This window comes from Ixodes scapularis, unplaced genomic scaffold, assembly GCF_016920785.2.
Source record: "Ixodes scapularis isolate PalLabHiFi unplaced genomic scaffold, ASM1692078v2 PGA_scaffold3__209_contigs__length_174095766, whole genome shotgun sequence".
Lineage (NCBI taxonomy): Eukaryota > Metazoa > Arthropoda > Arachnida > Ixodida > Ixodidae > Ixodes > Ixodes scapularis.
The window spans coordinates 74,547,594-74,565,070 of NW_024609868.1; the positions used below are offsets into that span (position 1 = coordinate 74,547,594).

At 43.5% G+C, this 17,477-nt stretch overlaps 1 protein-coding gene across 1 annotated transcript in view; it reads right to left on the reverse strand.

Annotated features, from left to right (window-relative positions):
- Positions 1-3,974: 3,974 nt before the first annotated feature.
- Positions 3,975-17,477, reverse strand: part of LOC115320764 — a 29,972-nt gene continuing 16,469 nt past the window's right edge. The window contains exons 2-6 of the mRNA XM_040218470.2: positions 16,663-16,835; positions 16,475-16,563; positions 6,990-7,076; positions 6,031-6,102; positions 3,975-4,177 (exon numbers count right to left, since the gene is read on the reverse strand). Coding sequence (XP_040074404.2) covers positions 3,975-4,177; positions 6,031-6,102; positions 6,990-7,076; positions 16,475-16,563; positions 16,663-16,835 — 624 coding nt within the window. The remainder of the gene's footprint in view (positions 4,178-6,030; positions 6,103-6,989; positions 7,077-16,474; positions 16,564-16,662; positions 16,836-17,477) is intronic.

Here is a 17,477-nt window from a genome sequence, read left to right on the forward strand (position 1 = left end):
CAAATACCGGTTAAAGAGTAAGGTTTAAATACCACACAGGCCGCAGCTCTACATTGGGACCGTGAAGAGTGTTGTTTGCCTTCAGAAATGACAGCTTGCGAGCCGAGCCTTGATCCCGAGCAGTTCCGCCGTGCCTGCTGGGCAGGAGAACCGGGGGACCGTCACTAGAGCGCTTCCCTTTTCCGCCGCGAGAGGGCGAGCAACGAGCTGGAGACGCGAGTAGTCGAGGCAACTGAACGGCCTCCTACGGTCTAACTTTACACGCTAAACTCACATGTCTCATCTCCCACGTTGCATGTCACACGGCAAAGCAGTGTGCGTGTACGTGCTGCACGTGTCCATCCCAAATAGATGGATTGGTAAGTTTTGCAATCCCTTTCGATTGACTCTCAGACATCAGACTGAGTCTTTTATTTCAATAACCTTGAAGTCTTTGCTATTAACTCACATTGAAAAGGCGACTTAAATGTTCTGGCATTTGCAAACCGCGAACGTATTGCTGCATCACGATGAAAATTGAATTTCGACCCAGGTATAAAGATCATTTCGTTAAAATAAGCAGTTGGGCTTGAGTTTAACCGCCAATATAAAATGGTCATTGCTTTCATTGACGAACAGAAACAGTCGAGGAAGTGACGGACACAATTTCAGACCTTATCGATATAAGCGCGGTGGCGGTATTGAGTCTGTTCAACCGAAAGGGACGAAGCAGAGGTACGCCTCAGGTTTATCTTTTCTAAGAATTCAACTTTTGACATTTTGTCATAAAATATAGTGTCACGTGCCTGTTTACAAAAATAAAATCTTTGAACAGTTTTTGGAAAGATGAATGTTACTTCTGAAAGTCATCGCGGTCTCAAAATACGAACGCAATGTCACTGGCTGCGGAGGGATTACACGATTTGGGGTCTTGCTACGCTCTGTTTTTCTCAAAGGGGCGGTGCAACAATATTTGTACTTTGCGAGAACACCACTTAAAATGATTTCGTAACGTTTATGACCAAAGAAACACGCATTCGTTTTTCTCCCCACGCAATAAACGTCGCAGAAGAAAATAATGAATAGTGACCAGCGTTCACCCCCTCACTCGCACCCAGAACAAACGGCCACCGTGATCTGGAGACGATTACATACCGCCAATGTTGATGATAGCCAGGCGCTGGGGTTGGCAAAGCACAGGACACGGGCTGAGTTTCAAACATTGTTAGGGTTCAGCTATGGTCGTCATTGCCGCGATTGGACACGGGCCACTACCCGAATGCTCGTCGAACTACCTATTGTCACGAGCCCAAATCGAGTGCTCACGCAATGCTCAAGCCCAATCTATAAGCCGCATTCAAATACCGTCACTGGGGAATACTGCGACCACCAAGCGACGTCATCAAGTTTCACAAAGGAGGGATTGAAAGAAAACGCTCGCTTTTATCTTTGAAATTACACCGCAGCAAAGAGGTTTCTTGGTCAATGGCGTTGCGTGCGAGTATGCCTGGGTCCCACTAGCACCAGTAAACTCGTATAAAGCGATAAACATTCCAGTTTAATATGGTTGCATCGTCCCTTTAATGTATAAAAAACTCCGCGAATAAAATTTTTGTTCAACTTTGGAGCCGATCTGATAGTTTCGCCGACAACACACGATTTCACTGGCTGCCTTCTGGTGCTCGAAATGAAACGGATTTAATTTAATCCCAATCGCAATACTTTCTTAAAGTTGGCACAGGGCTATACTGACGCAAGTTTGGGTGCGATTAAACGTGCTGCGGTGAAATACAGCCATGAGAGTTTCTTGTCGTTCCTAGCTCACGTTCCTACGGGTATTCGGCGCGGCTGTGTTCACACGTGGGTGTGATCTTGGAAACGTATATTTAACTCGAATTTGCTTCATTCCGTCGCGCCTTCGCAACTTCCTGCTGGGCATGAGCATCTGGCGCGGCTGTGAGATTTCAGCAGTGTTGCGCAGAACCGCGTTCCTGGAACGTATTTATGGTTTTGATATGGAAGGAAGGAACGAGGTAATGTCACTTCTTTATTTATGTTTTAACATTTATATACTCTGTAGAGAACATTTAGCACACGTACAAAATCAAATCAAATTGGACGTTCAGTGATTTATACAGCGTAAGGTCGGGATACCAGGATGAGGCGACACTGGTTTACCCTGTAGATGAGCAATTTTGCCAATGCAGTACGACTGCTAACCTGGGGTCTTTAACGTGCTCACGCAGTAGTGATACACGACCGCACGCAGTTACGATGCTCATCCAGATCGAAACAGGCAGGGCTGGGGCAGCACAGGTACAGTTTCATGAAAATACAGGTAAGTTTCCCTTAAGTTTCGTTTTAAACGAGTCTAATATTTTGGGCTATTATCTTGAAGAGACAAATTCAGACGTTTACAAATCTCTTCAATGCGAAACTAGAGCGCAGCTTTTGAGGAGGAGGAGGGGGGGATAACGGAGTTGAAGGTATGGCCCTCCTCCTCCTCCGTACTCTCCCCATCCTCTCCTCCTCCTCCTCCTATCCTAATGTGTATGCTTTATGTCGCCTTGGCGTGTGTGTGTAACGCTTTTTTTTATACCACTTGAGTGTGACGCCTTTCGCATGAATACCAGTCCATAAACACAATCTGGGTTAGAATTCGTGGTGGGTGCTACGAGGCGAGAAACGCCATTTCTCTACATGGCTTCAAATCGAAAGTAACCTGGCAAAGGGCGCCCGTGACGTCGATCCTTCTGATCACCTCACGTCACTTGCGGACTGACAGGTGAGTTGAAGAGCAGCCGTAATGCGGAGTAATCGAGCGAATTGAGCCAAGCGGAGGAATGGACGAGTCAACGTGGAAACGCGAACTTATAGCTCCAAGCTAGGCTTCCGAACAGGCCGCCTCACGCACACTCAACCCTCGTTTCGCTCCGCTTCGCTCCGCTTCGCTCCGCTTCGCTCGGGAAAGGTAACTTATAATTCAGACTCGAGCTTCTGTAAAGCTACGTCGGAACTGCCAAGGGTTGGGCAGGCGACAGCTTCGCGTTCTCAGGGTAGACCGCCGCATCAGCATGCTCGGTTTTGTTTAGCGTCGCCGCGTTGATGCTAGTTACAAACACGGCGGCGTTTAAAAAATGGCGTCTGCTGTTGTTGGCTTCAGACTATGGTGCCTGGAGCGCTTCTCCGACTGGTGTGCTTAGCGTCCTATGCCACCCATACATGAAAAGCGATCCTGAAGTGGCAAGAAATGATATAAAAAAAGCCGGAGTGTCATGCTGACGGAGTTCGGGATCCTGGCGGTTGGCTGTCAAAATGCTGGCAAAAAGCACGAGCCAACGGGAGTGTCGCTGTTGTCGCGGCGTCCCAACTTCTGGCTGCGGACACTTCCGTGGGCTGCCACACTGAAGAGCGACCGGCAGCAGAACATGCCTTTGCCACATGCACCACAGCTATTGGGACGCCGCCAGGATCGCGACCGCGCCGACAGCATGACACTTCTATGACGTCATCAGTCGGAAATGCAGGGACTACTTTTTTGGGCGCGGTGAACACGCCAGTCGGAGACGCGTTCCAGGCACCATACTTCAGACTCTGCGTTCGGGCGTTCGTCTATTCAGCAGAGGCTTCGTTGCCATGGTGAAAATGACTACATCAGATGGGTTTATTGTGCGGAAGGAGACGGCGGTGCGGCGAGATCAGGAGGGTGTTTAATTTCCTTCGGTGTGCTTTTCAATGGGCGGAACGTGAACAAAAAGAGTTATAAATAAGGACTTAGCGCAGATGGCTGATTTTCTCCTGCGCCTAGCTATTACCTTTACACGAAATACATGTGTTTAGCTTGGAATCTGAACTAACTTTTTTCATGCACCATAGAGCAGAACTATAGTGCCGCCGCCGCCCCTCCTACTTAAGCATCTTGTCAAGCGGTGTTTTCATGATATTAATCGTGACACATTTAAACCAATATAGACTGCACCATTTGAATATCAGTTTTATTGATCTTCAGATATAGATTTAGTTATGTTAACTGGAAGTTTTTCGACTCTATCACAAATTCGCTTGTCGTAGAGAAAAATTTTGCGGTCACCGCAAAACTGTTTGTAATATTTGGTGCAGTTCTCGTTTAGAGAAGTTTCGTTTAGATTTTCATGCCTCACCCACATTTCGCAAGCTGTTTGGCAGGGCATGTTTTCACCTGAAAAAATATTGAACAGGGTTATATTCGTAATATGCACTAAACAGTCAAGGATTAAAAGAGTCAAAAAACAACGACAAAAAAAAAAAAAAACGTATCTAGACATTGGTTATTCATAACTATAATGAATGAGCCCTATCACACCCGCATATCCATGTTATCTTTGGAAGTTCTTTGGTATCAAGTGGAAGGCAAGTAGTAATAAAACACGCTCTTTCGAGTTCAAAGTGTTGAAGGTTTGTTGGAAGTCAGAGGTTTTTGATAATGGCCCATTCCCATTACAGAGATCGTTTTAGAGCCATGAAACTTGAAGGTATTAAATTACCCTGTTCTCACACTTTAATTTCCCTCAAAATACTATATGAAAACACACACACACACGCACGCACACACACACACACGCACGCACGCACGAGAAAAAATACTTTATTCTACTGTGAGAAAATAAATTGGAGTTTTAAGAAACATAGAAGCTGGTTTCGTAAGATGGAACCCAACTAAGAACCGAAAGCGCTGACCAACAGCATCGTTTACATCTACAGGCGTCCTTGTTTTGCCCTGGGGCTTAAAAATGTTTCCAAGATACACGGGTTTCATAGCATTCAAAGTTACGTATTTTATAAAATCTCTCGTCATATACGCCATTCTACGCTATAGTTATTTTAATTTCATTGTAGCTGATTTTCTGTCTGACATATTCCAGTCGAGTAACACGCTTTTTGTTTTTGGTCTTGATCTACTGTTTGTTGACACGGCACACAATTTTGTGATTTTGAAATGGGATACATCTTCACGTGTAATTTTTAATTGATTATTTAATTACGCTCGTCAGATGGGTCATTTTACGAAACAATTTATGCCGTACGTTCTTAGTCACCGAACGCCGGACTTCGTCAATACAATTTTTTTTTAAACTCTTTATCTCTTTTACTTTTTCTTACTAGGGGCTGAGTATTAACTGATAGGACAGGTTTTTTTTTTTCCCAATGTTAAAGTCACAAATAAAATTAATCAGTTGTTTAGGCTGCGTTCTAACTAATGTTTTTCTTTCTTGCAATGTTCTTTGTATTCTTTCAAAGCAAACGTCACAAAGTTGCGCAATCGCCTTTATTTACTGTGACCTAAAAACATCATCTTAATTTCTGAATTATTGTGTAATTTAGCGTAGACATGTTCTATGGAATCAATTTCGTTCAAAGTTGATTCCAGAGAAACTATACCCTGGTGGATCTGTGTGTCAGTCACTTTTTAGACCTGTCATGTAGGTATTTTATTTGTTTATGTGTAACTTCCATTTAGCCAAATCACACAAACAAGCGTATTTTTGTTCCTCTGATTCCAGTAAGACAACACGTTGTTAAATAATTATGCACGCATATATTATTGCGGCTTGCACGCAGTACATTCATTTACGCATCTTGTATATACCTTTCAAGGTAGCCAAATGTGGATGTGCGATTGTTTTTCTTCACTGTGATTCCTCAAAACTACAACACATATGTGGGTTTTGTCTTCATCCGCATTTTTGTGACCCGGCAGGCTAATGTTACGTTCCTTAATGCTTTTTGTGAACACTAGTTTAATGCGTTTTGTTGACCTTGATTCTTCAAAAACAACACGTTGATAGATAATTGTTTCGAACTATTTACATTGAGGCAGTACCTTCTTTTAGGAATAATGCCCAGCTTTAAAGTGTGTCTCTTAAAAAATAATAATAAAAAAAAACACGGCTAATTAGCGCTTTTAGCACTAAAGTTTGCTGTTTAAAGCTAAGCGGTTTGTTTAATTTTTGTTACATCTCACAGCGACGGAAGAAACAAGAACTTTGAATAAAAAAAAAATATCCAGTTTACCAGTTTCGGGAGCGTTCTCACCGCCTTGTTGCTTGTGAGCTGTGGCATTCTTTTCACACTGTATTTTGGCAGCTTGAATAAGAATGGACAATATGTAAGGAAAACGCCACAAAACCCGGATACGTCATAAAACTAGGCTAAAGAATTTACCGCTTATAAAACAAGACGAAATATTTTAGTGATTGGTGCTCAGCGCATCATTAATTTTAGCCCGCGTAAATCATCAACTTTTTAAAGAAAATATGTTCAAAGTAAATTTAAAATATCGCAAACAGGAAGATGAAACACCCATGATCGAAGGATAGTATGAGTTTTTACTTAGCTTATGTCTGCTTTTGTCCCAGCTTGTATTATTATTTTTTTAAATTTTATATTCAATTATGCTTTTCACGTGGGTCATTTCACGAAACAATTTATGCTGTATGTTAATTACTATCCGAATGCCGTACTTAAACAATAAAGACTTTTCACTCCTTATCGCTTTTCCTTTCTCTTACTAAGGGATTTGCATTTACTGATAGGACTAGTTTTTCTCTACCCCAGTGTTAAAGTCACAAATAAAATTAGTCAGATGTTTAGCAGCGTTATGTAGATGAGAAACGCACATGAGGTCTTGAACGAACATCACACAGCCGTGATACACACCCGCACGCCGGTACGATGCCCATCCTGATCGAAAGAGGCAGGAGTGCGGATCGAGTCACGATTTAGATGGCTCTACCTACTTACTAATAAAGGGTTTATTGGCTGACTGAAATAAGTAATAGAAAGTATGTCCGGCGACGACGGCGGGGTAGCTGTGTTCTGTTTTTTGAACAACACTCTAACCGGTGAGTGCTTGTTAGGTCGAAGACAACAATAAGGAAAAACAACCCAAAAATTTTATGGTTTGATCGACTACACCGAAGAAGAATTAGCTCCTGCTGAATATAAACCCTGTTTGGATATGGAATGCTTACCGTGGTTCCAATGACTCATCAACACGACGGCGCATTTCGCATCAGTGTACACAAAAGGGTAGCAAAATTCCTTCGTTAAGTGTCCGCCTGAAAGGGTACAAGACGGCAGCATCAGTCAAGGTGCGCCTTTTTTACCTGTGCAAACACTGAAAAAGGTCGAGAGAATGCGATGATGAGCTCATAATTGCAATACGTTAGGAAGTTGAACTACACACTCAAAGTTTCCGTATGCGTAGTCAACCCTACGTGTAGTCAACCACGTAAAACATCGTTCAATAGCTTTTTGTTTTATTCAGCTCAGTCAGAGAGAAGGCCGGGCGGGATTACAACCCGATGGTAGGATCTTTGAGTGACAAAAAAAAAGAAGCTTTTTGTATTTGGCCACTGCCAAAGAAGATGTAATGTGACGTCGATGACGATAATAATCCATGGGGAAGGGGAACAAAGGGGTCAAAGGACAAACATAAATCTCGAAACACAGCTGGGTAACATGTGCGCGAGCGAAAACATCCGCCTGGTCCTATAGTATCGAACCAGGGACCTCTCCATTCCCACTGGAAATCAAGAGGTCCCTGGCTCGATACCAGGACCAGGCATAATTTTTTGATCGCGCACCTGTCACCCAGCTGTGTATTGAGATGTGTGTTTTTTCTTTGACCCCATTGTTACCCTTCTCCAGGGAATATTATCGTCATTCTGGTCCTGCTTGCTTGCACCTTTGCAATAGTTTCTTTATTAATGTGACGTCATTGGAATCATTTGCACTTCTCGAGACGTCCGTCAAGCTCGGCGCTTTCGGTCTGCCTCAGCGCGGCGCCATTTTTGCGTCAATTCTTCATTTTCCGAATTGGGGTACAACTATGATTCGGTGTTCCTGGAGTCAGTTTTTGTCAAATTTGAAGTTAAGTTTTTGCCGAAAATTCGGCGTTTATTTTTTGTAAAATAAAACCGTAGTTTTTTCCCCGAAATACGTCGACCTAGGACAATCAAACCATGAGATTATGCCTGTCCGTCCCTCACGGCTTGACAGATAAAATTGAGGGAAGCGTTTCTCCCGCACTAAATGTGGCGGGATACCTGAATTTGTTTTTGATTATGCATCAAATCACTTTTCTCGTTAAATTCAGTAAGTAAACCTGAGTTGATGTTAAAAATGAAGGTACCGGACTTTTCATCGAATGCCTTTCAACGAACGACGTTTCATCGAATAAGTGGGCATATCATTGAACTTCGTCATTTAATACCTTGACGCCGTTTCATCGAATTTCACCTCACCCAATTTTGGAGCATTATTGTACATTTTAGATATTTTACTCTCACTTCTAAGTCATTTTCAGGCTGTTGTGAAATCCCCAGAAATAGCCTTACTACCATAGTCACTTTCTCACCAAAAGTTTGGTTTTTGAATCAGGGAACATAGCAAAACTTGGGTGGGTGGGTGACATATTTTTTTCAGGTAAGATAAGCGGCTGTTCTCCACCACATACTTTGTTCCCTTTCTTCACGCTAATATAACTATTCTTCGCTGCGCGCTTTTTAAATTTGTATTTCTCTATCTACTTGTGTTTTTTATTCTATCTTAGGAAAATAACATACTTTCTATGATTGTAGGTTTTTTGAAAAGCCGGCAGGTTCACGGCTCTGCCTATTGCGCAAAAACAAACAAAAAGGGGAGGTACTTTTTTTTTCTTTTCTGTCTCGTGCGACATGAAGGCATGTCATTGCTTCAAGGACGGCTTTGTGCTTCAAACAGAGTATGTCCCTTCAAGGACGAGGATACACCCGTCAAGGAACGTACCTTCGTCACTGCAGCCGGTGATCACAGGTTTCATTAATTGTCAAGGCGGTGTTACAGTTTATTATTGGCCACATTACAAGTCGAAGGTTTTAATTACTATAAAAAAAGGTGTACGGGAGAAAATAAACTTTATAATTATTAGTTTCCCTCTCTGTAAGAAACGATAGGTCTGCTATCCTTGCGGTGGTAAAGAAACAATCTCTCAGGTGCATTGACGGGGCACTAACACACTTGCTTTCCCCTTGCTTTCTGATGCGTAATCCATCATAAAATTATGGGGCAGTTTTATCTGCGTATCTCCCGGGAATTGTTGTTTGTCGTAATTCTGGGCTTCCTATTACGGTGCACTGCCAAATTGCCCGTTGGGGACCCTTTTATTGACCATGCAGGACCAGGCATGCTATATTGCTTGCTTGTTATCAGCGGCTTGTTGAATGTTTTGGCGGAGTGCCGGGAATGACCCGCCTCAATATGAAGCGCGGTTGACAGCGCGAAACCGCAAAGTGCGCCACTAATAGCTATCGACGTAAAAAAAAGCTATCGGTGTAAAAGAAGAGAAGGCATTAAAGGTGAGCTCCTGCAAAATATTGATTGTCATTGATTTTCCGACATTTTCGCCGCGTACTAAATATCCACCTGTGAGTATGTCTAGGAAATATTTCAGAAAAATATTCAATTCCTTTCGAGAAAATGAACTTTGACGTTTACGCGTACACCCCCGAATCGCTTGCTACCGCTCTACAGCTGTACTGGCAACAACGAGCAGGGTCACTCGTGACGTCATATGGTGGATCTGAGAGCAGACGACGGTCCCTACTCCACGGCGTTTTGCGTTGTGGTGATAGTGAGCGCCGGTGGTTTTGAGAATTGCGTCTGGTTTGGTCTGTTGGGGGTATCGGGGATGGGCTATGACTCCACCACGAAGAAATTCAGCAGAGTGACATCTTACTGATTTCAAACCGAGAAGTCTCTGCGGTGGAAGAAGATGCGAGTAGTCTGACACGAACGCTGGCTCCTGGCGTGCGCGCCCTGATAGAAAACAGTTCCAAATTTGCTAGCAAATACAGTGACCGGAGAGAGCTTAAAGGGGTACACCGGCGTTTTATTCATTGTCCCCGATTTGCCTGAAAATTTGCTAAACTCCCCAACAAACATCACTGAAATAGTAACCCAAGTATTGGGCCAAAATAATTTTTTTTCGCGAAGTTATTGAATTTAAATTTTGGTCCTCATCGTAAAAGCTTGGTCTGTTGGGAAAGTTGGTAACGGACACTCATATTAAAAAATAGCGCGAAAAAGACGGGAGAAAAAGACGAAGAAGCACGCAGGACAAGCGCTAACTGGCAACAAAAATGTTTTTTGAACGCTTCCAACCTCGCTATCGCTGGGCACGTGCGTAATCTCATCTCAACAAAAACCCGGCGTAGCGCCAAAGCAGTAGATATAGCCCGCCCATTGCCGGTCAAAAAGTAACAAAACAGCTCCATTACCCATCCGCACAACCCGAACGAGGAAAGGAAAACGCACCGTGTTAATATTTACAAGCTAGATGGTGTTAATGAAGCTGTATTCTTAGGGTTGCATATACACCGACGCAACGGTATACAAACGTCTTGGTCGCATGCATGTATTTTTGAATCCTCCAGCAACTCTCTTTCTAACCTTCCCTTGTTGCGTCCCTCCACCTGCACACCGTCCAGGATAGGGGAACAACCAGAAGTTTTACAATGCCCCGGCAAGTGAGAACCGTAATTGTTGCCAAGAGAAGCAGCATGCTCTCGAAGTTTATCATTTAAACTACGTCTCCTCTGACCTATGTAAACACAACCACAAGACAAATTAATCCAGTAAACCAGCTCAGTGGCACAAGGCACAAAGTTTGTGACGTGTTTCTTGCTGCAAGCAGGTTTCTTCACTTTCGGCCCGCTTACCATACAGCACATTTTAGACAATCTGCACGGGGCAGTGAAAACAACGTTCACGTTGAACTTGGATACTATCCTTTTCAGATTGCACGACACTTTATCAATGTAAGGTAACACTAAATATTCTTCGGTTTTTTCTTGAATGCAATGGTAGAGCTTTTCAACTTTTATGGAAGGGATTCCGCAACTCCCCGTATTAGAACTGAGGGAAAACAAGAGTGTTTCAAGCGACGTGTCTGGAGGTCAAAACTATCACTAATTACGTGTGGACATGACTTCAGCAGTGACGACCGAAGGCGCAGCGAGGCGATGCCTGTCTTTATCAATTTAGAGTAGGCAGAGTCAAAAGCCAAAGGGCCTTTTTTTGTGCGTGGCCTGTACATCCACCACACATCGTCAAGGGAGTTAAAGACAACAGGACATCTAAAAATTGTAAAAAAAAAAAACCTTGTAAATGCTTAGAAGATGTGCTAAAACCTCCAGAACTAATAGTCTCGGCTAAAAGAGATCAGGCTTTGCTCTGAAGGAACTCTGAAGGCTTTGCTTTGAAGACCGACAAAAATAAGAAAATCGTCAACGTACCTACAAACCTTAACAACGGGTGCGTTAGCTAATTCGTGCAAAACCGAGCGGTCAAACCTGGCAAACAAAAATCTCACATACCACAGGCGCCACACTAGATCCGATAGAAATGCCAGGCCTCTGCACATACACCTTGTCCTCAAGGCAAACATGCGCTGAGATTAGGTAGCAGTTCAACTATTTCAGAAAGGCATCAGCCGTGACTCCACACGCATTTTGACGTGCAAGCACGCCCGATGTTTCAATCAGTTCCCGAACAGCAATTGGAAGTTCGCGTGTGGAACCGAATAACGCCATTCCTCAACGTCCAAGGCGAAAACGTTATTGACTCCGGGAAGGCCCTCCCGTAGTACGTCGATGAGGGGGTCCGAACTGCTCACCTTGTGAGGGTCTTCTTGGATGGGTTTACTCAGGTGCAGTTGCAGAAACTTGCTCACCTGCGCCTGCCAGCTTTCTCTCTCGGTGACGATGGCTCTGATGGGGCACTCGACTTTGTGAGTCTTTGTCGCAAAGAACATCTTCAGGGACTTCCAGTTTGCAATTTCTTGCGCACTTTGCCGAAGCCTCGAGGTTCAACTCCTCCAGCATCTTAACAGCCCTTGTCTTTGCCCTAGTCGGTCGTGTGTCTGCTAGCTTGAAGTTCTTGTTGATAGCCAGCATAGATTTCCACCAAATAATTTGTTTGGGAATACCCTGAAGCTTCCTTCTTTGTCAGTCAACAGGAGCGAAAGGTCTGAGTTAAAAAAGTGACGGACAACCCTCCGGAGGACCGACTGATTGTCTTTGCTACCGTTGTAGCTACTCTGCAGCGACTCTACTCCTTCCGAAACAGACCGCTCCTTTTCCTCTGTGGGAGCCTTGTCTGCAATCCTGTGAACAGCTTAGCAAGAGTTCATGTTTGTCCACAGACGTTCAAAGACTAAACTTTGGTCCCTTTTCAGCACTCGCTCCACGGCAGGTCTGACCGAAGCACCATCCACAACGATCACCGGGGCAACAGAGGCTGTCATCTTCACCGGTTTTGGAAGGTTCCACCGAGTTCTGCACCAAAAAAACTCCGCCGCCGCTACCGCCAACTTGCGGTATTCTGCCAATCGGGTCGCTCCAGCTTGGCCGTTCCTGCACCACTTGGAGCAACTGACTCTCAACCAGTCATGAAGGAATCGAACTTGCCGCCAACACTCAGACTCCCAATGCCCGATGAACGGACCCAAGGCATCAAATAAGGAAGCAATGCCCGGTGGGCACTGCCCTTTTCGAAGGCAGTAGGCAAGTATCTGGCCTTGCACGTCGAGAGGGCGATGAGACTCGTGCACTGCGTACACTGCTCACATAGTGGAAGCTTACACAGAAAAGAGCCCAACGAAGAAGAAATGTATTGTAAAAGCTTGGTCTGCTGGGCAAGTTGGTAATTTACATTCAAAAATAGCGCAAAAGACACGGGACAAAACGACGAAGAAGCACACAGGACAAGCGCTAACTGGCAACAAAAGTTTCTGGGACGCTTGTAACTTTGCTATCACTGTGCACGCGCGTAATCTCATCTCAACAGGAACCCGGCGTATCACTAAATCAGTAGATATAGCCCGCCCACCACTGTTTAAAAGTTAACAAAACAGCTACATACCGGAACACATATCATTATTTCAGATCGCCGATAGCAAAGAATGGTTGTGTATGAAACTTGTTTGCGGCGGAATGTCAAAAGGCATCTACCAAAAGGGGACATATTTTTGCAACTGAAGCAGAGGTCGTTTCAACAATTGTTTTCCTTAAACCCGGAGACCCTGGCACTTTTAGACCATTCCACTCGGAAGGGCGGAGAGAGGGAAAATCACTCTCATCTCTCACCCGGCGCGTTGTCTCATTTAGTTCTGCCAGTTATCATACAAAGTTGTGTTCGATAGAGAAACTAACCGGGCGAAACCCTGCTGCCACCGGCCGCGCAAATAACAAAAAAAAAAGTGAAAACAACTTCATCAACTGTACGGTCAGTCGGTCGTCTCCGGCGAAAACCAGACGCGATTGCAGTAACTTTTCTGCTAAATATAGCTTATAGTAATGTAGGCATTTAGCAACTACAAGTGGGAAATCTCGATAAAAAAAGAAAGAAAACGTGCTCACCGAGTAAGAAACAAGAACCGCGTGAATTGTTTTTATAACAACAAATAAATTTGCACAGAATTTGTTGTCTGCAGCCTTAAATATAAAGACATTAGAGGGCTTCCATTATCGCAGATGTTTGTAATGGTGTATGTGTAACTCAAATAAATCTTTTTTTAACGTTACGCATATGTGGTACTTGGCAAGCGACTAATTTTCTTTAATGCGCCACCGAAAACCTAACGACGCTTGTGCACAAACACCGTGTTTTGTGCAAAATTGTTTATTGTTATTTATAAAACTCTATTGTAATTAGTATTAAAATTATTACTAAAATGTATGTCTTCGTATTCAAAATATCTTTTTAAACTTTTGACGTATAGGTAGTCCTTGGTAAGTGACTATTGAGTACGCAATTGGCTTCAATGAGCCGCCAAAAACCTAACGACGCGGGTGCGCCAGCACCGTGATTTGTGCGAAAGTTGGTTATTGTTATTCATATTACATGAAAGTAAAACAGCCAACTTCGACGGGGCGGCGATTTCTTAACAGACAAGAGTCTGTCATCTATGGCTGGGCACACTTAAGAAAAATTGTTCTGAGTCTTCTTGGTTCTAACCTAGGAGTAAGAAAAACTGTACGTTAGAGGGGCGTTTCACAGAAACCAAGCAAGTATTGTCGCAATAGTCGCGACGGTTGAGGGTAGTACCGGCGAATGCCGTTGTTGTTGAAGTAACCCAACGAAGATACGCTAACTGATTATTTACTGAAATGAAACAACAGAGCTCAAAAGACTGATCCTGGAGTAGCCAAAAATGTTCTAAAAACGCGAGCCTCTTCTCAGCGGCAGCAGCGAGCGAGCGTTTGATGTCCAGCGCAGCAAATTTACAGCCCACGGGTATGGCCTAAAGGAATCCCAGAGAAAAGCTCACCGGAGAAAAGCTCACCGGAGATAAGCTCACCGGAGAAAAGCTCACTGAAAAACCGGCGGATGCGGAGGAAAGCTCACCGGCTATTGAGCGTGTGCGGAGAAAAGCTCACCGATTTTTTTCTTCTTTTTGTATGGAGGTTGTTGGATCATGCGTAACATATATCAATTTATTATCATTAAAATTCATCAGCTTTGTAAAAATCGAAAACTGTCCTTTTTTGTAATATTTGTTAAGCTTATTGGGTATATTGCTCCCAAATTAATCATTGCGGGTGAGTGTTTTCTATGGCCTACTCTCTAGGCGACGAAAGCCTAAATGAAAACTTTATAAACTCGAAGAACAAGAAAAAGTTCGAAAACTTAATGATGTCTGCCTAACACCTAAAATTCAAAACTGTAAATGCCGAAAATCCGAAAGTGCATGCGCAACAACGCGGTACCTGAAATTCTCTTTGAAGCTTTTGTTAACCTTTAAAAATAGGATAAAACAGTCTGCAAGATATCGAGGTTTCTTTCTTCTTCGGACAAGCACGTTTTGTAGCCGTTCATGTTGGTGTTTCCACACGTTGCCTTTGTGTGATGCCCTTCTACGGCGAGCTACCCATGACCTTCAGAGCTGCACACTGTTACCGTTGTTACTCGTGACCTATATAAAAAGTAGTCTTCAAAAAAAAAAAAAAAAAACGCAGCAAATAGGGCGAGTTGTTAAACATTATACACGATGAAAACCGCTCCAACGACGACGACGGAGTGAAGACCACAAACACGACAGGACGAATTTGTTCTCGCAACTAAAGTTTTGTTAGTGAAATTAACGGAAAGAAAACACCGTAGCCGACACTGATTACATCAGCAAATACCTACTTATCTATTAGGCACTACACAATCTTTGGAACTGAAACAGTTCACACACCGCTATTCATATTGGCTCGCAAAGAACAAACTTCTTTATCTGACAAAGCTACTGGCGGTGCACTGTCACCTGTCAATAAATTGTTGCCTTTTTTACCGGTGTACGATGTTCTGATTTTATACTTGTGGCTTCATTAATATAAATAATGGATGATTACTAATTTCTGAGGAATTAGTAAATATGCCCAATGAACCTAAAGAATATTACAAAAACGAGAACATAATTTTAATGAAGTGACGAATGCGAATTGTGATCAATTGCCACCTTTGAGTTTGACGCAGAATCCGCTAAGTTAAAAAAAAAAAAAATCTGTGAGCTTTTTTTCGCATCCGCTCAAAGGCCGGTGAACTTTTCTCCGCATCTGCCTGTTTTGCGGTGAGCTTTTCTCCGGTGAGCTTTTCTCCGCCGCCCGGCCTAAAGGTTGAGAACTGTCAGTTTGTCGCTTGCTATGGGGATCGGGTCTCTTTTACCCTGTCGAATCCGTTAAAGTGCCCGGAGGTATGAAGAAGGCGCTGCCGTCGAACAAAGTAACGCCGCCCTGAGTACATTAGAGCGGCATGGCCTTGAAGCGCCTGAACCGCCATAGTCAGTCGCACCATCGCCATCTCTTCTTCTTCAGCAGATGCGTGGAAAGTTAATTAAGGGCTCTCCCACCGAACACGACTTTTGTCGCCTAGGTCAGAAATCGTATCCGCTCCGTACAAGCGCGCACGAGAAGCGCCGTCCGGATCCGCTTTGTTCCCAATCCTCTTGACTGCTCACTTGTGTGGCGCGGGTATGCTTATTGTTGTGAACGGCAAAACTCCTGTTCAGTGAGGACACCGTTTGGATAAAGTTATAGCAAACAAGCGCTCACTCTTTCTTAAGTTCTTTTTCAACTTGAAACATATCAGTGTAATAATTTCAGGTGGTCGTATGTGCTTATCTATGACTTTTCCAGCAAAAACCGATCCGCTCAAAGAACTATTTGGCCATTAAAACGCGATTTTCACAGGTACATTCAACATTTGAAACACAAGGATAATTCTGTTCAAGCAGGTTATCTGTTGGAGTGCAATTTCTTTCTGCTATCCCGTCATTCGCGTTGACCTGTCTCTAGATGCTACAGATGAGGTGCGTAGGCATTTTTGGATTGCATTAATCACACTGCAATTGCTAACTTCTTTGTCGTGCCTTCTAAGACAGTGTCACGACGACCTGTCAGTATTTTCGCAAATGGTGTCTGGGGCTTACCAACTTGATGCCGTGCAACCATCACGTTTTTTGTTGTACCTTGAGTTCCATCCAACTTTACGACACTGTCGAACGACCGCATTGCGTACCTGAAAACAAGTTTTTGTTATTTATGCGTTCATAAGCTTTGTATTTGTTTTTCATTGAAAGCGTTTGATTTAGTAGAAATGAAATCCAATTTAACTTACGGTAAGCATGTTGTTGCATTGAACCACTTTGTGTAGTTGGCAAATTTGGTCTCCCCACACTCATTATAGGGCACTTTCTGTACCATGACGCACTTATTTGTTCCTTTGTTTTCAGAGTCACTATGGAAATTTCTGAATAGTGCGTACATGAAGTTTCCGGGTGCAGCGATAAACTGTGCAGATAGAGAGAAAACCGATGATGTACATATATGTCTCCTAGAAATTCGTGCTTAGGAAGCTTCAGTATCTACGAACGACGTTACATGAATTACCAACCACTGACGTTTTGCTGGAGTAGCGGGTCCGGCATTATACCGGGTGTTTCTGCAAAGAATTTCAAACATACCTCACAATAAGGTATGCAGCCACGGTAATTTGATGCGAAAAAGCGAATGGTAAGAATATCATCCGTATTTCGCATCGCCGGACTTGCGATGCTGCACATGTAGTAACTTTTAGCTCGCCCCTGCGCTCCCGCGCGCTTCAAGTCTTTCTAAAATTGAGCTATCTAGGAGTTTTATATGACGCTCAGCACGTTAATGAAACCAACTTTGTATTTTCACTCATTAAAAAGTTAATCAGTCAGTCTTAGGTTTTTATTTTGCTGAATAATGTTTTTTATTGCCATTTCTGCCGTTCGTCGTGGCTAACAGTTTCTTCCCCAAATTCGTTTTGTTTTTCTCTCAGCCACCCTAGTTTCAGGAATTTTGCAAAAGTATTCGCAGAAATACCCGGTATCAAAAATTACTCATGGTACTAAATAAAGACGCCGCAAACATCTGAAGGCCGGAGCTCGAAATGTTAAAAAAAATTAT